The sequence below is a fragment of the Paramormyrops kingsleyae genome, chromosome 15, assembly GCF_048594095.1.
Source record: "Paramormyrops kingsleyae isolate MSU_618 chromosome 15, PKINGS_0.4, whole genome shotgun sequence".
NCBI lineage: Eukaryota > Metazoa > Chordata > Actinopteri > Osteoglossiformes > Mormyridae > Paramormyrops > Paramormyrops kingsleyae.
The window spans coordinates 1,142,641-1,162,988 of record NC_132811.1 but is presented as its reverse complement, the minus strand read 5'-3'; the positions used below and the strand labels follow the sequence as shown (position 1 = coordinate 1,162,988).

Sequence of the window (20,348 nt, the reverse complement as noted above, 5' to 3'; positions counted from 1 at the left end):
TTCCGATGCTTGCATTCGGAGTTTATTTGCATCTCATATTAGCTTATTTGAATCTGTCTTTTCATGTACGGCAATGTCCTCTTTCACCGTGTGCCTAGTCGCCCTTTGCTGTGCATGGTGTCGGATCGGCTGCTGCATCGGCAGGTGGCGATGTGAGCCTCGGCACGGCTTTTCTGCGACGCGGCTGCAGAGGCGGACTCGCCCATGACGTTGCAGTGAGCATCATGGAGTCACCCTGCGGGGAGCTGAGCGAGTCTGGGCAGGGAGAAAACGCCGCCAGCCAGTTACAAAACAGCGGCAGTCATTTTCACAGTAAGCGACACAAAGAACTGGAGAACGCGGCGTTGCAGACCAGCTTGAATTCCCTGCGCACGGAGATGGAAGCTGTGGCGTTTTCCGAGAACGAAGGGAGCCGTACGGACGAAGAGGGGCTGCCGGCGGCGGTGCAGTCCTCCACCGAGCCCTCCGATCTGTCTCCAGCAGTTAGTCCGAGGCCGGAATCCGAAAGCGAAACGAAAGAGCAGAACGGTCGGGAAGAAGAAAGGACCTTGACCGACCACCTCAATAAGCGGCTCCTGTCTCATTTTTTGGAGAAACTGAATCAAAGTGACTTGGCTCTTCCTGGAGTGCAGGAGCTGGATTGCACTGTGGTCGGGGAAGAAGACTCCAATCGCGCTGTCGATGAATGGTGAACTTAACTGGAGAAAAAATACAAGAAGATTTGCAATGCCTGACAGTCTGTCTTATAGTCAATCGGCTATTTTTATTCATTAACTTTCAAGGTGTTTGTTCATTAAGAAGACTGAAATGTAGAAAATGGATCGAAATTCCTAACTACAATAAAATCATGTTTTCTTTGAACATTAATATGACAGAATCTACGTTTGCTGAAGCTATGCAGAATAATATGCTGTGATTATATTCACCAGCAACACAATTAATGTACTGTAACATGAATTTTGAATAGGCTTGTAAACATTTAAAGTGTAATGCAGCGAATATACGTACATAATACTCTGAATAAACAGAATAATCAAGTACACGATTCTCCATACTTGTAATTCTGAGTAGACGTCCGTATAGCACATAATACGAAAAAAACGTAACATCGTTTTATTGTGTGTGTGTGTATATGTAAGCTGGTTTTAAATCCAAGTCGGCACCTGGCAACGTAGCCTCGCGGAGCTGTTACTTAAAATGTATAAAAATTATGTAAATATCATGTAATAATAATTGCGTGAAATATTATTGCTCTTCCGCTGCATCACAGAATTATGCACATTGTGTCTGCCAGCATGAAATTCTACCTTGCTTTATGGCAAAGTGATTTAAAAATGTACGCTTGATACTCATTGCTTACTATAATGATAGTATTACTATAAAATTCCCCCGCACAAGACAGGTATTTACGGTAACTTGAAATAAGGTTAATTATTAGAAATATAAAAGCATGTGTTTAGGGTTTGTCCTCCAGAGCTGCAATGGCTGCATCACAAAATAACTTTAAAATATTTCCAAATATTAATAAGCTTTGTTCTATGTGGTCAGGGAGGAATGTTCTGCAACTTTGCCCCTAACTTGAGAGGTTTACATCTTTACCAATGGTTAAGAATGTGGTTGTGAGAGACACACAGAATGATTAATGAACATCTTTGTTAATTCACATATGTGATGAGTACAAAGCACATGCAATATGTCGCTGTCAGAAGCTCGCAGAGGATGTTTCTTATCATGCAGATGCCCAGGTGCGTTGAAACTCAAAAGCCTTCCTTTGTTTAAACTTTGGGATGGAGTAAGAGCCAGTCACCTAGTATTTGAACTATTTAATATCTCACAAGACAGGTTATTTAATATTTAGTATCTCACAAGACCTTCTTCTTGCACAAAAAAGTCAAAAGATTAATTGACAGCATAGCTAAGCTGACTCCCAAAGAAATATTCTAGCAGATGTTTGAAAGCTCTTTACGATCATACACAACATGATTTCAGAGCTTAAACAAGCAAGAATGACAAATAGTGTGAATCCCAAATCATTTTTCTCATTCAGTTTAAATATACAGCTAACAATATTTCCAGCACACAAAACTTAAAAGCAATATGAATAGTGACGTAAATATTATACATTCAATTATAAATTTCAGACAGAGAATAAAGATTGGTAATTATATAGTCAGGTAGTAAAACAAAGCTAAAAGAAAATGTTGTAGGTTTATAGTGATCTCTAATTCCAAATTGCTTATATGTTTCCTTCTGCTACACCTGTTGGTTTAAAGCCCCTAATTTCTGGCTCCCTGCAGATACTGTGGAGAAGTTCACAGCTGGGATCGTCTTCCACCTTCCCTGCACTCGGCTGTGAAGCCTTCTCTATATCGGCAAAACCACTTGTTTGATTTTGTGAGCCTTTGGGAGGTACAATAAGTTCAGTGCTGTTCATCGACGCCTTCTGTGAAGAGAGTTGAGAAATCTGAGACAGCTGACACCAGGGACAATGTTTCAGATGAAGTGGAGAAGGGACAGGAGAGGTCTACACTCACACAGAGACAATGTTTCAGATGAAGTGGAGAAGGGACAGGATTGGTCTACACTCACATAGAGACAATGTTTCAGATGAAGTGGAGAAGGGACAGGAGAGGTCTACACTCACACAGAGACAATGTTTCAAATGAAGTGGAGAAGGGACAGGATAGGTCTACACTCACACAGAGACAATGTTTCAGATGAAGTGAGAAGGGACAGGAGAGGTCTACACTCACTGTCTTCTTGGAGGCTCCGTCTGCATTTTGGTGCCAAAGACCGTGCCAAAGAAGGCCTGGGCTAATGCTGCTCCTTTTGGTGGGTCCTGATGAAAATACAACCCATGATTTCACATTTCTAGTGTTACAATTACCCACTTCTGTCACACAAATCCAAAAAAGGAACTTGTCTTGTTTTTACAAAGTAATACATGTATCAAATATCAGAAGCCGTTAAATTGCATACGGTACGTGGAAATAAATATTGGGTTTAGCTTTTTAGCTATGTTGTTGACAATTTTTTCATTTCTAGTAAATGAAGGAAACCATATACCCTTAGTATCATGATAAGTATCACAGTGCCAGTTTGTTGTTACCTGTCAAGCAGCTGACCACCAGTCCCACCAGAACTACTGAACACGTCCCAATAGCCCCAAAGTACAGGTAGGACATGGCGTATATGTTCATCAACCCTGTGAGTCTGTATAGAGAAAGAGGGCAGTCTTTGTAACAGTATATTTATCTGGCTAATATGTCAAATTCCATCCAGTTTTATGCTGTACATGCTTGTGAATAATAATCGCTAATGGCCGCCAAAGCCCCTGCGGCATTCTGGGTAATTGCTCATCTTGCCCTTGGCAGGACGTGCAACAGACAATTGCACTGGTATAATAATGGTTATACTGGGCACTGATATATCTGAAGCCTTGTATGCTTTGTGACTCAAGATAAGATTCAAGATACATTCTCAAAAAAGTGGACAGATTATAAGTGAGACAGACTTGTATTCAGTCACATTACTGCAGTTCTGTTAGGTACGATAACACCCTTCAGAATTCAGTCATTTATTTTAAATGTGCTCTGCATGTACTGTAATAACTTTATGCTTTTGAATAGCAGTGAAAAACAGCAGTCCCTTACCCTTGGTCCTCAAGTGGAATGTTGGTCTTGGTTGATGTTCTGTTGAAGCCTATACTGTGGTTGTATTTGGGTGGCTGACATTGTTCTGGAAAGGCTGATAGAACTCCCATAATGTTCTCACTGGGTGGGAATAGTGAGGATCCAATGGCAATCCATAGAGACAGGCCAAAGCCCACAAACACACCAGTGAACACTCCCTGGGGGAAGTTTATTGGAGAATCATAAAAATTAAAATATCTGTAGGAACACATTTAAATATCCATCCAAATACGCGTATCTGCTATAGCAACATGATAAGAACCTAGGACACCACATTAAAGTTATTATAGTAACGTATCTGAACGAACGGGCAGCCTTTTCTGAAGGTGCTTCAGAAAACCTACCTTAGTGTTGGTGGCAGGAACAAACATTCCCAGCATGAAAACGCCCAGCAGTGGCCCACTGACGACCCCCATGACTGTGAAGGAGCCCTGCAGCATGAGACAGTGTCACCTTGAAGCCAGATACATCCTGCATACATAAAACGTCATTGGATAAAACGTCATTGGATAAAATGCCATTGGATAAAACATCATTGGATAAAACGTCATTGGATAAAACGTCATTGGATAAAATGCTATTGGATAAAATGCCATTGGATAAAATGCCATTGGATAAAACATCATTGGATAAAACGCCATTGGATAAAATGTCATTGGATAAAACGTCATTGGATAAAATGCCATTGGATAAAATACCATTGGATAAAACGTCATTGGATAAAATGCCATTGGATAAAATGCCATTGGATAAAATTCCATTGGATAAAACGTCATTGGATAAAATGCCATTGGATAAAACGTCATTGGGTATAATGCCATTGGATAAAATGCCATTGGATAAAACGTCATTGGATAAAATGCCATTGGTTAAAACGTCATTGGATGATGAGCTTGATGAAATGTTGATTGATTAAATGCCTTAAACAATTGGCCTGTTCTGCCACCAGCATGTCCTGTGTTACGAAACTGCAGCCAGTCAGTTGCTCATGTGTTCTTAAACATGTAGGATGGGGTCCACATGGAGATGATTGAAATTATGGGCTTTTTTGAGATGCATGTGGAGTATTAGACTGGTAAGACCTGAAAACACACACAAAAATGTGTTTTTTTTTTATCACGAGGTAATTTGTCTTCAGTTTACCCCACACGTTATGGGTATTGCACGTTATCTTTTGCTACAAGTGCTTCAGAACTGAAATCCTCGACTGGTTCTGTGACATGAATAAATATATTGTAATTAATATAACAATGCTTTATTTAGCAATGGACTAGGCTGTTAATTCTGTAATTTTTTCTTTATAGGTGCCCAGTGCTTTTTTGCCAGTTGATGGCTGGTAACTACACCGTTTACAGGTTGCCACTCATCGCGTTTATCAGACGTAGTGCTGTAGCACTGCACCACATGGTGCCTTTCCTGTGCTACAACGAAAATCACAGCTCGTGGAATTATGCGGGGGAGAGGTGTGGATGGATGGATATGCAGCATGGTGGGAGGGGGGCATACCTGAAGAACTCCCCAGTCTAAGAAGGAGGTGAGGACAGCCACCATGATGCAGCAGGCCCCGTACATCAAAGCTAAGGCACAAGGATGAAAAGCCTGACAGGTTACTCTGAAGTGCTGCACATTCTCAGGCTCTGCTGATTTTAGCTGAATTTACTCCATGTTGTTTATGTAAACGTGTTATTAGCAGAGCAGACACCAGCAGAAACTCACATACAATGTCATCTGCATGTTTTAGAATTACAGTCTTATGGCTTGTTTAGCTTTTATAGTTCTCTGTTGGTCTAAAAATAATTCTGAAAGGGAACCATTCAACATAACTAATTGGTATTGAGTTTGCAGCGTTTTAAGAGTTTATATATATACACACACACACACTGTGTATATCTATATATGTATGCTGTATGTGTGTGTGTGTGTGTAACCCTAATCCTAACTCTTAGAACTCCACAAACTTAATAGCAGTTACATTGTGACATTACGAGTAAAATTATTATAATAATTACATAAAAATTGATTGGCAAACCCACAGAGTGCTCTAGAGGTGATCAGTAGCCTTTTCTGAGACATGTTCATGAACCTGGGCTTCAGCAGGTCCTCCACAGTAACAGCTGCCATGGCATTGATACTGGTGGAGACTGTACTGCAATAGGAAGGAAGGTGCTGAGAACATCCGTCGTAAAGTTTAATGAAGATACACAACAGAGTACTAAAGGGAAGAGATCTGAGTACCTTAATGTTCCACTATATGCGCATGCCAGAAACAGACCAGGTACACCAGGGTAGTGTTCAAAGATGTCCAGGACTAAGTAGGGCATATACTGTCACATGGCGAGAGAGAAAGAGAAGCATGTGGCACAGACAGAAGTGGGTAATTCAGGTCCAGAGAGTAAAAGTCCAGACCGGGATTTTGTTTCAACCAACCAGTTGAGTACTTTATGCTCAACTGGTTGGTTGAGACAAAAACCTGATCTGGACTTTTACTCTCTGGACCTGAATTACCCAATTCTGGGCACAAATTAATGCGAACAGAGTGTGTCATGTCTGTCTTTATGTTGCATAGTATATTCATGTTTGACAAAGCAAGGATAATATACGCTAACCCTAATCCTAACCCTAACAGGTGTAGGAAGTATACAGCCACTGACTCTGATTGTTTTCTTTTCTTTTCTTTTCCATTCCAGCCCAGCAGCTATGGATACACTGACATGGCAGCACCTTTTAAATCATCCAGCTCAGTGGACATCTACACACACCACAGAACAGCCAGGATCATGTGATGATCATGTGATACAAGGCAGCTAGGACTACTGGAGATGATGCCCCGTATTCACAAATGTAACATTTAAATCATATGTAGTTCTTGCTTTATGAAATATATGCCAAGTTCTACTAATAGCAATCCAATTTCTGTAACTGCCTGTCCTAGTCAGGGTCACGGGGGGGGGGGGGGGGGCACAAGGCCCTCCAGGGTGGGGCACCAACCCATGGCATGGCACACTCACACACACCATTTATTCACACATGCATGTCTCCAATTTAAACTCCAATTTACCTCAGCGTATTTTTGGACTGTGAGGGACTGGAGTACAACAACAACAACACAAGGAGGACATGCAAACTCCAGACATGGAGCCATGGTTGAGTCTCGAATCCGGGTCAACCACTGCACCACCGTGCAGCCCCAGTTCTACCAATATTGAAAAAAATGACGTACCTGATCCGGGGAGGATATTTCTCCAGCCATGAGGGGGTCACAGTGCGAGTACAGAGCATACATGACAATGCCACAAGTGGCCGCACTGCCCACAATAAGGCACAAGCCTAGCTGGTTCACAAGCAAGGCCCTGAAGCAGAGGGAAATGGAAGCCAGACAAGCGTCACTCTCCTGTGCACCGTAAATCATCTGTTGTTCATTTGCAGGTCATTGTTTAAACTATTTTGGTTGAAAGTTTTACTCAGCATTGGATTTCCATTATTTGGCTACTCAATCCATTTTACTCAATTCATTTTACTCAATCCATTTTACTTAATCCATTTTTTGTAATCTTTTAGTGACTTTTGTTACATTTTTTCAAACGTAGCACAAACTTACTGTGCTGTGAAGGATAGCGTCTTACTTTCCCCATCAAGATGGACGGAACCGAAGGTGGCTACAGGCTGTGCTTTTCGCATGCTGAGTCTTATAGTAACAGAGAAATGCAGCAAGCAGAAGCACAGCTTGTCTCACCAAAGCCTGCACTCACCACTGAGCTTCTCTCTGTGTCTTGCACGATATGTAGCGCTGTACCTGTGCTTGGTTCACACCGTACATGGAGAGCCACAGCATCGTGCCTCCGACTGTAAAGCTCCAAAATGTGTAACGTTTCCTGGGATCTAGATCGAAGCTAAAATGAAATCACAGTAAGTAGTTACACACAACAAAGCAGCCATTTTCCTAGAACCACTTATCTAGTGCCAGGTCAAAACAAGCCTAGATGCTGTGCCAAGGCACAAAGAGCACAACCTGCGACGAGATGTCAATCTGCTGTTATGTACAGTATGTGCAAACATTCATCTGCAGTCTTCATGTTGGTGTAAAACTCTGATATTATGTCTGCCAATGTGTGTCAGCATAGCCATTTCCAAACCTCTCCTAAAGTCACCCCAGTAATTACAGTAACCATCCAATACCCCCATGTATTTGTTTGACCCTATCGCTACCCCACCTCATACAGCTAATCAATACCTCATAACTAATTAAATGAATGAATCAATTGAGCTGGATGTGAGATGTAACAAACACAGGTAATGGCTGGGGGGCCCTGAGGAGGGGTTTGGGACCTGAAGCCGTGTTCATCTAGCCGTCCAAGTAGGTATGTCACTTTTTGGAGAACAGAGGAAATACTCGTTAGTTTTCATGGTGTTCCTTTTAATTTGCACATCTTCTAATGTTAAATTGCATTCATTACTTTGAGCAAATATACCCTTACTACCCAAATGAATAGCTTTGAACCTTGGCTACCTAAGACAATACTATACACAATACTATAACTCTGCAGTAATGCATTGACTATTACACCACTGAATCTGCATAAAAGTAAACCTTACTAGAGTACCACAATATGAATGTAAGTCCAGTTTCTTTGCAACCTGTATTATAATCTAAATACAGTACAAATGGATTATTTGTTAGAAATGGATTGTTTGTAGCTTAGATTATGTGATGAATAGTACAGCAGTTACTCATTGAAATTAATGCGTGTTCCATTGTTGGCCAACTCCAAAACCTTGACTGGTCCACCAACCAAAACGGTGCCGTAAATGAAGATGACCAAAAACCCAGAGAGCATAACAATGATTTGGAACACGTCCGTCCAGATAACAGCTTTCATACCCCCCTGTGGGAAAGATAATGGGAAATCTGTTAATATATAGAGTAGTTATCAAGCTGGATCACTTCCTGCATCGCATTCTCTCAGTTATCAAGTTTAATTATGGACTATAATATTAGACAGTGACACAGATACTATTTTTGTGTAATATAAATTGTACAAACTGCAGGAATTGACATATGATGCTCATATCAGGAATTTTTTAAAGCCAAGTAACAATAGCTCAGTATCTTTAGCGAACAGTAGTGGTTCCTCTGTGTTCATCTTACCAATGTGGTGTACAGAGTGCAAACGATCCCTGTAGAGAATATTGAGCACCACATGTTGAGTCCAGAAGCTGAAACAGAAGATACAATCTTAAAGGAGTAAAGTGTGTGTGTGTGTGTGTGTGTGTGTGTGTGTGTGTGTGTGTGTGTGTGTGTGTGTGTGTGTGTGTGTGTGTGTGTGTGTGAAACAGGGGTCTCCAACTCCGCTCCTGGAGAGCTACTATCCAGCAGGGTCTCTATTCTGCATGGTTTCTGATGAGCCACACCTGTTCCTAGTATTTACCTGAGATTTGACCAGCGGCTGACCGGACGCTGACGTCACATGCGTAGCGCGATCTGTGGTGGGCACGTGGCAGACACGCTGTTTGCCTGTTGCTGCGCGTGATTAACTTATTGGGTAAGTAATTAATAGGTTGAGGGTTGTGTTTTAGAACAGAACTTAAAGTTTAATTTAGCGCAAAAACCGGAGATTTAATTATTTATGCACGATTGTGTTATACTAACGCGAGTTAAATAGGGTGACCAGATAATCCATGTCAGGGAGACACTTTGAGCTACTTCGGGTTTTACAAACTACTTTCAAATTGAAAGGCTCCTGTGCTCGGCTAAATAGTTCAGCTCTTCTTGTGCTTAGACTGGTTTGTTTCCTTGACTGAAAGACTCATCCAGCTGTTTCACATCAGCATTAGTGACACATGCATGATTATAGGAGACTGACCAATCAGCACACAGCAAGAGCTCAGTGCTCAAGTGAAACCCAGGTCCTTTTAACTGAAATGGTAATTTACAATTCCTGTCCTAGCTCAGAGTGTCCTCCCTGACGTGGATTATCTGGTCACCCTAGAGTTAAATATTCTCGGAGTTGCCTGGTAATACATTGCAGCTATGTTTGGTAGCTGCGAGACTCGTTCAAGACAAATTTTATAGCAATATTGTAATTATTTTATTTCTGACGTGTTATATTGAAGATAATAAACATATGTAACGTAGGGATCTATAAAACCACTAAATTTCCGAGGCCAACTGTGTTAACTCTTCTGTTAAGTTTCTGATTATATCTGTTATAGACCACAGCAAATTATGTAAACACTACATCTTAGGTAACAGATTAGGAACAGCAAATTGTATCTACCAATTAACGGTCTGTCCCTCCTGCATACACTGTCAGACGTGGCCTCTGCAGGCTCCCTGTTCTCTACCTGACAGCCCCCTCCAGCCTTCCCTCACCCACCCAACAGCATATCCAGCCAACCTCGCGCTCATCTAGCACACCAGGAAATACACTAGGCAGAACTGCAGTGACTAGCTTGTTGATCAGTGGCTTTTTGAAAGTTATTGCTTTTTTATAGCTGAGAAACATATACCTTGGTACAGATGCATCACATTATTTAATCCTGATGCGATTAAATTCCTTTCTGGGAATATATGTCTATCATTAGTTTCATTTTAATAGCTTGTAATTTACATGCCGAGTTTGTGTATAAGAATAATGTGGCTGTTTTAAAAGCAGAGTTTCCTACCTTGGTTTAATATCACGGCCGGGGCGTACAGCACTATCCCCGTATACAGCGTCTGTTTCGGAATATGCACATCAAGAGCTGAGACACAGTATAAGCATAAAATTAATATGATTACATCCCAGACAAAACACGTGCTCTGATTTGGTTATCCTGGTTTGTAATACTTCTGTAAGTTGTCTGATCTCCTGGGTATTTGCTCGCGTGTCTTACCGTCGCCACAAGAAACTGAAAGCTTCCCAGCAGCTGCATTCTTCTGCCAAACCTCATTTGGAGGTACTGTGATAGGAAAAAGACAAGGAGCTCACACCAGTTCACAAGTACTGATTATTCCAACTTACCGGCGTAATGGGTTGCAAACTAAGTAACATTATCACTTTACACCACAGGTACAGAAATGTAAAAGTACCCTTTCTTCTAACGAGTTACTCAGTTGAATATTTAGACCCGTAAACTAATGTTGACATATGAAGAACCAATCCTAGAAGACTTAAAGCCTTCAGTTACTCTTTAAGTACGACACGATAAAGGATCCCCATCAAAGTTCACGTACCTGATTGGTGCTGGTGATTCTCAATTTGTAGAAGACAGGGACGAAGACCAAGGCTGTAGCTAGGGAACTGAGACTCTGGCCCAGGCACATGTACAAGAACTTGAGGCCGTAGCGATAAGCTTCAGATGGTACACCTAGAACCTGCACGGCAGACATGAAGCTGGCACAGAGCGACAGCCCCACTGGCACCGCTGACATCGTTTGCCCTCCTGTGAAAAAGTCGTCCACTCGTGGCTCCCCAACGTACTTCTTCAGGGCCTGGAAGAGTCCGATAGCCATCGATATCACCAGCATGCCGGAAAAGACGGCGTAGTCGGCCAGAGTGAAGCTAAGCCTGGTTTCTGTCGAGGTGGCCATGTTGAGTTTCTGCTCCTCTTCTGAGGTCAGCTACTCCATTGTCTTTGAAGAAAATTAACCGATGGCCTGAAAAACACAACGATATTTTGTGTGTGAGTGTGTGTAATATATAGTAAGCAATTAAAGAAAAGCTATGGATTTAAAAGAAAAACAAGTGTATTAAAGCAATCCATGAAGATAGAGCCCATAGTACTGGTCAGTCAGCCTAGTTTGCGAGTCTGGTGACATTAATGACTCCTTTATATGGCAGGATCTGCTCATGGGTGGGGTCAGAGGAGGGTTTAGGGCCGGGGGAGGGAAACCTGGATATTTTTTTTTTAATAAGGGAAACTTGCTTCACACAAGGGCTTGCATCCATTCAGATATGCAGTGCTTGTAACAGTAAGGTAATTATTTCTCATACAAGGATCAACGCAGTGCAGAAAGGTATAGAATACAGTCCCAGATTATCTTGTCTGCTAAACATATATTCACACAGTCTATAACCTACCACACTCTTTTTGTTCATTTATTATAATAATGACTATAGTAGCCATCCTCAGTTTTCAGGTCTTTGTCACAGCAGCATGTTAGGACAATAGCTAAGGGAGGTTAAATCCAGTATATTTCAATCCTGCAGTTTAATAGACAGATGCTGGATGACCCTAGAACCTTAGTCTGTCTTGTTCATTTTAATACACACAAGGATATTTCAATGGGTATTAGTAATAATCAAGCACAAAAACTATTGTGTCTAAGATTTCTGCACATAAAGTAAACACTGTATTTACATAACACTTTACACAGACACACAAGCACATTGCAACAAATTGAGCTGATTTGACCTCAACGAAATGTCATTGCAAATAAACAGATATTTTGTTCCATTTTGGTTCCACAATTGTCTTATTCCTTGTCTGTTAATCAACTGGTGTTTGCAGCTTTAATAAGTGTTTGCAGCTATTTTAATAACCTCACCATACAAGTTGTTGCTAATGGTAGCAAATCCTTTGTACAAAATAAGAACCTTTGTGGCACAGCTACAAAGCATTTCTGGTCACACAATCAAAGGATTTACAAAATAAAATATATTTTTTTCTGTCCCACTTTAATTAAGGGAAACAATGCAGCCATTCTGCAACATTTCTCCTTAAAAATCCATGCATGAAGTTGTACGTAAAACATAACACATTTTGTAACATTTGTTTTGTCTAATCATTTAATCCATTTTTCCTGAGAAGGGGTTAATTTGTTTTAGAAATGTTTTTGACGATAGCTGAAAAGTTACTAAATGGACACAAAAAGGCCACTTCAGTGCTTTTATGCTGTCGTTAATGTACTTTTTGTTTGTTCGTACAGAGACTGTGCATGTCTCAGATGGATAAAGCCTCTGCACCTGGAGAGTTTGTGAAGCACCCTTGGCAGTGACCCGGGTCATGTGACCTGTGTCTGTGTCACCACTGCGACGATCTTCAGGTGACTGGAGCTGGAAAGTGCAGGCACTTTTTGAACAGAATAAGAGTGCGACTTGCATGACGTGGTATACGGGGTCATCGCTCATCCAGGGAGGGGACTAAAGGTGTTTGTACACATAACAGGTGAGGCTCATGTATTATATGCAAAGGCTTGCAGATATAGAATTTTTTTCTGATCATTTTAAAGATCAGTATTTGAAGGATGATAATGATGCATTTGATTTTAAAATATCATGGGCTACAAACCAATTTTAAGTAATAAAAATATTGTTAGGGGTATATCTTGTAGGTTTAGGATAAATGTGAAGTTGGCCAAGATTTTAGGATGTTGGCATATGGGAAACCAGGAAGCAACAGAATCCCAAAATGCCAAAACAAAAACAAGCAATCAAACAGAGAAGCGACTTTACATTTGTGGCCATTTTTATTTTTTGAATAAACTTCCAAATATCAATTGCGTGTCTAAATCAGTGTTTTTTCAACCTTGGGGTCGCGACCCCACATGGGGTCCCCTGAAATGTCTAGTAATTGATAAAGAAAATTACTGATAAAAAATATTTTTTCAACTAATCATCTATCCATCCATCCATTATCTCTCGCTTATCCAAGGTCGGGTCGCAGGGGCAGCAGTCTCAGCAGGAAAGCCCAGACTTCCCTCTCCCTGGCCACGTCATCCAGCTCCTCTGGGGGAATCCCGAGGCGTTCCCAGGCCAGCCGAGAGACATAGTCCCTCCAGCGTGTCCTGGGTCTTCCCCGGGGCCTCCTCCCAGTGAGACATGCCCGGAACACCTCACCAGGGAGGCGTCCAGGAGGCATCCTGACCAGATGCCCGAGCCACCTCATCTGGCTCCTCTCAATGCGGAGGAGCAGCGGCTCTACTCTGAGTCCCTCCCGAATGACCGAGCTCCTCACCCTATCTCTAAGGGAGAGCCCAGCCACCCTGCGGAGGAAACTCATTTCGGCCGCTTGCACTCGCGATCTCGTTCTTTCGGTCACTACCCATATCTCATGACTATAGGTGAGGGTAGGAACGTAGATCGACTGGTAAATCGAGAGCTTTGCCTTTTGGCTCAGCTCCTTCTTCACCACGACAGACCGATGCAGCGCCTGCATCACTGCTGACGCCGCACCGATCCACCTGTCGATCTCCCGCTCCATCCTTCCCTCACTCGTTAACAAGACCCCGAGATACTTAAACTCCTCCACTTGGGGAAGGACCTCCTCCCCGACCCGGAGAGAGCACTCCACCCTTTTCCGGCTGAGGACCATGGTCTCGGATTTGGAGGTGCTGATTTTCATTCCAGCCGCTTCACACTCGGCTGTGAACTGTTCCAGTGAGAGCCGAAGGTCACGGTCTCATGAGGCCAACAGAACCACATCATCTGCAAAAAGCAGAGCCCCAATCCTGAGGTCACCAAACCGGACACCCTCAACGCCCTGGCTGCGCCTAGAAATTCTGTCCATAAAGGTTATGAACAGAATCGGTGATAAAGGGCGGCCCTGGCGGTGTCCAACCCTCACCGGGAACGAGTCCGACTTACTGCCGGCAATGCGGACCAAGCTCTGGCACCGGTCATACAGGGACCGAACAGCCCTTATAAGGCAGTCCGGCACCCCGTACTCCCGGAGCACTCCCCACAGGACTCCTCGAGGGACGCGGTCGAATGCCTTTTCCAAGTCCACAAAGCACATGTAGACTGGTTGGGCAAACTCCCACACACCCTCCCAGGACCCTGCCGAGAGTATAGAGCTGGTCCACTGTTCCACGGCCAGGGCGAAAACCACACTGCTGCCCATGATCAAAGTGAAATGTAATGTGTTGGTCTATGGTGACACGTAACAAAATAAGCTGAGACCAAGGGGGAAATAAGTTGTGATCTCCAGATATATTTTCTTGATCTTGAGATAACAAAAGTTAGTTAAAAGTTTGTGATGATGACAACTTTGTCATCTTAAGATCGCAAGAAAAATGTGATCTCGCGATAACGGGAAGAAAAAAATAATGATGATGCTTGTCCTCCCTGGACTTCTGTAAAAAATAAGAAAAAACTAAATGCCTTTTTTGGTGACGGTTGCTGTTAACTGCTGTCCGTTACCCATTGTAAAGATTACCATCCGCCACCGGGATATACGTGCATGTGGTGAACACTGTTAATCGCCAAGGTGTGTGATTAAAAGCAATTATGTAGAGATCTATAAATTATATTGCATGTAAGCCACAATAAACTATCGGTTTGTATGTGGAGATGTATATTTTTTTGTTACCATTATCTTCTCATCTCAGTAACTTTTGCCCTGGATTTGATTAAAAACTTTTATTACACAAATTAATGGTAACACAACAAAACTGATTAACTACCCCAGCAGGCAAAATCGACACACTGTAAAAAGTCATTCTGTGGGATTGTAGATTTAATGAAATTTAATGAGTAAACTACATGTTACAAAATTAATTTCTTGTTTTTTTTCGTAATTTTTGCATTAAATTTATTTTAAAAATACAGGAATACTGAATTCTTCACTGCCTCCTCCCTCTCCTCTTTGTTACCTTTGCCGTGCAAACTGTGGGATTCAATAGAATTATAAAGAACATACAATGAATAGAGGAAAAGGAGAATATAGCTTAAAGCAGGGCATGGTGAAAAGGGGGGGGGGGTCATTCTAAAAAATGCAGTTAACTGAAACTGACTGGCGCCGCAGGGCAAGGTTACCTAAATGGGACCGATAGAGGGAGCGACAGAAAACATCAGTGGCCCTTATGTATGTGTAGCCTTCCACAAGGACAAGTACTAACCGACTAACTAGAGCAAATGTCACATAGACAGAAGGTACCGAGAGAGGGGGGGAGATGCCCAAAGGGCTTTAAAAGGGATCCAGCTGATACATATGGCAGAGCTCCCTCCTGTACATGCTGAATGTATGTCAGACGGCCGCTCCCGGATTGCAATCTGCCTGCAAACTGGGGACCTGCAACTTCTCCACGTGTCAGCGGTGAATCTCTTGACCCGGTGGAGACAGCGAACTCCAACAAAACATCTTGTGATAACTGGTCATATATCTCTCACCTTTGTTAGTATTATTACTATTATAAAAATTACTATTGTATACTTTTATCATAACCATTAACCTTATTTTTTTTTCCCCCTCATCACTTCAAATCACTATAGGTGGCATTGCACATATATATATTCTGCATTGAACGTCATTCTTCTGTTCTACATTCCCTCCTTCTTTCCCCCTTTTCTATCAATGTTGACGTCACCAGCTTCATTACCCCAGTACTTCAAGAAAATCCTGCTGTTCTACTACCCCCCCCCCCCTCCTTTTGCCCTCTGCAGCTGGGGGGTTGGGTCGTTGTTTGCACTGGGGATGGCTCTCCGGGTTGGACTGGGGTGGTGGCTCCCTGGTGGCCGCTCTTGGGTTGGACCATCTGGCACGACCTGCTTCTTTGAATGCACCACATTAGATCAGTGCTCTCTCTCACTCAAAAAAAAGGGAGGAGAAAACGGAAAAGAAAAAAGAAAAGAAAAGGACAGTACACAGCTCCATTCTAGAATAGGGGTTGCGGATCGTGTAGGGTGTGATCTGCCCGGGGCCGGGTGGTGGTGAGGGGGCCGCTGTCCTGGGGGCTGCCATGTCTTCCCCCTCTGACGCGCTCATGGTGCACTGTGGACCCAACCTGCCCGGTTCAACCAATAGCAATCTTGACCCCATCTATCCTCCTTTTGCTCCTGCCTCTCCTCTCTTCCATCTCCACCCCCCAATATATCCTCCCCAAGACACATTAGTTCACAAACATATCACTATTATGATTATTATTATGTCCTTATTTGTTTGTTTATTGACTCATTGTTGATTTTACTCACAATCATTTACTTTATGACATAAAGAGGACGTCTATTTGGGGGGGCGGGAGGTTTTTATTCCGCGTTCTTGTAGAGAAACTTTGGGGCGCTGGAGAGCTGTCAGCAAACTGTGGTGTGTCCGTCACCGGTGGTAGACCGGCCGCGGATTAAGCTAGTTAGTTACGGGGGGGTAATGTTTTGAGAAGGATAGGAATCGTGGTTTAAAAGGCTGGCAGCAAGGTACAGCGGGTTGAGACTTGCCCTGTTGATCAAGGAACCCCAATTTCCCTTCCCTGGAGAATGCGGGGGGGCCGGTGTGCTTCTTCCCAGGGGAGTAACCGCTTTTAATAGTATATATCTGAAATGAATGACAGCATGTATGTGTGTATGAATTTTATCCCCGGATTACGGTCCTGAGCAGGAGGGCGGGGTTAGAAGGTGCATCGGGAATGGTTTGTTTGCCGTGTGTAAGGGCTTGCACGAGTGTTGTGATTCTAAGCTTGCTGTGCTGCACACTTGGATTCTGAGTGGAGGGGGGGGGGGGGGGAAATTGCGGTTGTATCATTCCTGGTGAGATGTGTGTGAGCCCTCGGGAAGGGGTTGTAATCCGGAGAATATTTAATAAAGATCTTCTCATATTCTGGCGTCCTTATTTGGCTGGACCTCCCCAGCCTCTTTAAATTAAAAAGGTGGTGGCAGCGAACTTTTGGCAAGGTGCTCTAGCGAGCCCACTTGTTACACTGTTTTTGCCGTCCTTTTCACTGTCTCCCACTGCTATGACTTACCCTGTTTCTGTGTTTGGTTGCATAATAAAAAAAAAAATACAGGAATAGAGTTTACTCAGTTTTGTTGCTTATGTTTTACCTATTCTCTTTGAATTGCGCCAAACAGAGAGAATATTGAATTAATCCAATGTAACTCAAATGAGCTGTTTTTGAATTAGAGCATTTTTCAGTTTGCTTTGATTTACCTTAAATATCACATTAAAGGACATATTTTAACGTCAAAGGGATAGCGGCGCCTCTGCAGGTGAATCGTTTATGTTTACGAGGCCTGCAGGCAAAGCTGCTCTGCGCCCATTTTTCAGTTAATTCCTTGACAAAGGTAAGACAAATTATGAAATTTATATATGAAAAAAGTCTGTTTAAAATCTGTATATATAGAGTACGTGTGTGTCGCATTAGCAGACTTTATATTTTAACGCATATTTTACACCGATTAATTAAAACTAGCTTTGCAGATGTACAATGGCTATGCCGTTGTTGTGTCGAAGTTGGATCCCCCATGGAGATGAGTTTTCTTAGGCTCAGCCCCGTGAAAACGGCGCAGGGAGCGGCATTCAGAGCAAGACTCGCCCGCGAGAGGTTATGCGCGCACCGCCAGCTTCAACAGAGCGCGGTAAAGCACACATTTCACACTGTTACCGTTTTTAATCCCTGGAATGGAAGAAAAGAAATGGAATTTCACGCGATTATTTATTATATTTTAACTGCTTATTAAAGGAAGCATATTAAAGGAAACAGCACAGTGGTCCATGTTTTATAAAATATAAAATATCCTATCAGAAGTACCAAATAAAATGATTCAATTTGTAAAAAATCATAAATAAACCATGGGTTGTGTATAGAGTGATTAAAAAAAATAATAATAATACAGCGCATATAATGATGTTTAGCTTTTTAAAGCGAGTTTTCACAGGGGTGGGACTAAGAAAACTCATCTCCATGGGGGAACCAACTTCGACACAACACTGTTTCCAGCTCATTGATGAGTTGATGTACTACCAATAATAATCACTAAACACAAACGGATATTGTTGCACAGCATAGTACTTTAAACTGGAAGTGAACTGTGAAATGTACTCTAATCTTTTTTTAATAGGTGCAATGAAATGGAGCTGTAAAGTCTGCAGGTATAACGCAACGACTAGGGGTGACCCGTTACAACATTACAGATTACACCATTGGTCAGCTGGAACCTCAGTGGAGTGTCTCCATTTGGATTGTCCTTGCTCCTTTAAAACGTGGACTGTTCTCCGCACACATCTCTCAAGGTATCATACACAAGATGAAGCAAGAAGGTCGGAAGTAATTCTCTCTCTTAAGTGTGTGCTTTGCTAAAGTATTTATACCAGTGAAAAGGAATATTTTAAACATCTTGGTAATCATTTGAAGAGTCACGAATCCACAGAGTGTGTTTTTATTGGATGTGCATTTAAAACATTATGTTCCTTTTGAGACCAAAAGGAACATAATGTCAGTTCTGGAAACATTTTCTTCAATTAATTTGTCTGTCATTCCATATTTCAGGTGACTGCAGAATTTCAAAGAATAACCACAGTGCGACTGGAACCTAAATTTATGTCCTCGTTGGATCTTCACACTCCCAAACTGCTGACACTGTTTCGTGCCAAAGGCGGAGCACTTGGAGAAAGAATGAAAACTGAAATGGAATTACTGAAGGTACAGTTTATAGTGAAGCATGCAAGCCAATTGGTTACAGCAGTTATTTTTTGTAATGTGAGAGGAATCACTTATTCTTGTATTTTGTTCATAGTCAGCATTTAGCACTTCCCCTTTTTAAAGAATTAAATTGGGAACATGATTACATTTAAGTACTCGAACACTAAAGCTGACAAATACAGATATTTGAAAGAGCAATTCATGGTGTCCATGTTGTGCTGCCTTCTGTTAATTTCATGGACTTTCAAAGATAACATTCAGTAAGTCAAGTCATGTTTATTTATGTAGCACTTTATAAGATACACTGAACTTCAAAGCATTTTTACAGTAATAAATCACAATGAATCTGTTTCAACTATAGTAACAACTTCAATTTAAACTGTGAATCAGCTGTACGATAATACAGTGACATTGTGTTTTTACTCAGGAACCTCTGTTGGTAGTTTCAAGCACAGGTTAGTTGATAAAACCAGGCTCACATATTGCTCACCTGTTGAAAAATTAATTTCACCACTACTTTACGCCACTAAATCAAAGAAACCTTTATGAGGAGTAAATCTCATTAATTATTTTTCTTTCTTTCTTTTAGGACGAGCAGTGTTCTGTTGATTTGACCAGAGAGGTGGACATCCGCTGCATTATTGAATTCCTTGGGGAACATGCAGGAGACCTCATCAAAGAATTGTGTAAGCAATCTTAAAGTCAGTATAGCAGACGTGTGAATTTAACTCAAAGTTACTGTTGGTTACTTCCTGAATGGGCAATAATAAGACTTTATCTTACAACAGTGATCTGTCACGTAACGGCTTGCAGGCGAACGGGAAAGCAGGTCAGCCAAGCCAGGAAGTCGAATAAAGGCGTTTTATTCGTCGACAGGACCGGGGGAAGCACACATACAAACATCAATGACAAGTCTGGGGAAGACTGACTCAGACAAGGACTAAATACAAAAGACAAGCTAAGGGTAACAATCAGGCAGAAACAGGAGGTAACGAGGTGGGCGTGGCACACATTAGGATCGGACAAAGCTGGGCGTGACAGAACCCCCCCCCAAAGGCGCGCACACCGGGACCACACAGGGGCCAAGGGAATGGGACGAGGGAGTGACGGAGGAGACACGGAGGGAGCAGGAGGGAACACCGGTGCAGGCAGGCAGGAGGGGGAAGCCGCGGCAGGCGTAGGGGAAGCCGGAACCGGGAAAGGCGCTGTCCGAAGCCCAGCCGAAGCAGGGGGGCCCGGAGGCGGCCGACACGGAGCCGGAGGCGGGACCGAGGCCCGGCACCGAGGAACCAGGGGGGGAACCGGAGGAGACCGCCGACCCCGAG

At 42.5% G+C, this 20,348-nt stretch overlaps 1 protein-coding gene across 1 annotated transcript; it reads right to left on the bottom strand.

The window, feature by feature from the left end:
- Nucleotides 1-1,791: 1,791 nt before the first annotated feature.
- On the bottom strand, nt 1,792-11,262 carry slc5a5 (solute carrier family 5 member 5). The gene is made up of 15 exons (XM_023843985.2): nt 10,906-11,262; nt 10,566-10,631; nt 10,356-10,407; nt 8,839-8,906; nt 8,421-8,575; nt 7,442-7,582; nt 6,913-7,042; nt 5,928-6,016; nt 5,726-5,838; nt 5,199-5,269; nt 4,037-4,123; nt 3,654-3,850; nt 3,110-3,213; nt 2,754-2,839; nt 1,792-2,443 (listed from the first exon to the last, which is right to left on the bottom strand). Exons 1-15 carry the CDS (start codon nt 11,260-11,262, stop codon nt 2,237-2,239), a joined length of 1,923 nt encoding a protein of 640 aa, XP_023699753.1. The 3' UTR covers nt 1,792-2,236.
- Nucleotides 11,263-20,348: the final 9,086 nt, after the last annotated feature.

Excerpts from the sequence above, each read along its gene's own strand:
- slc5a5 (XM_023843985.2), bottom strand. The coding sequence starts at position 11,262 with ATGGCCACCTCGACAGAAACCAGGCTTAGCTTCACTCTGGCCGACTAC. Across the intron at positions 10,632-10,905 it reads GAATCACCAGCACCAATCAG|TACCTCCAAATGAGGTTTGG; the intron begins GTACGTGAACTT and ends TTCCTATCACAG. Across the intron at positions 2,840-3,109 it reads GGTGGTCAGCTGCTTGACAG|GACCCACCAAAAGGAGCAGC; the intron begins GTAACAACAAAC and ends TATTTTCATCAG.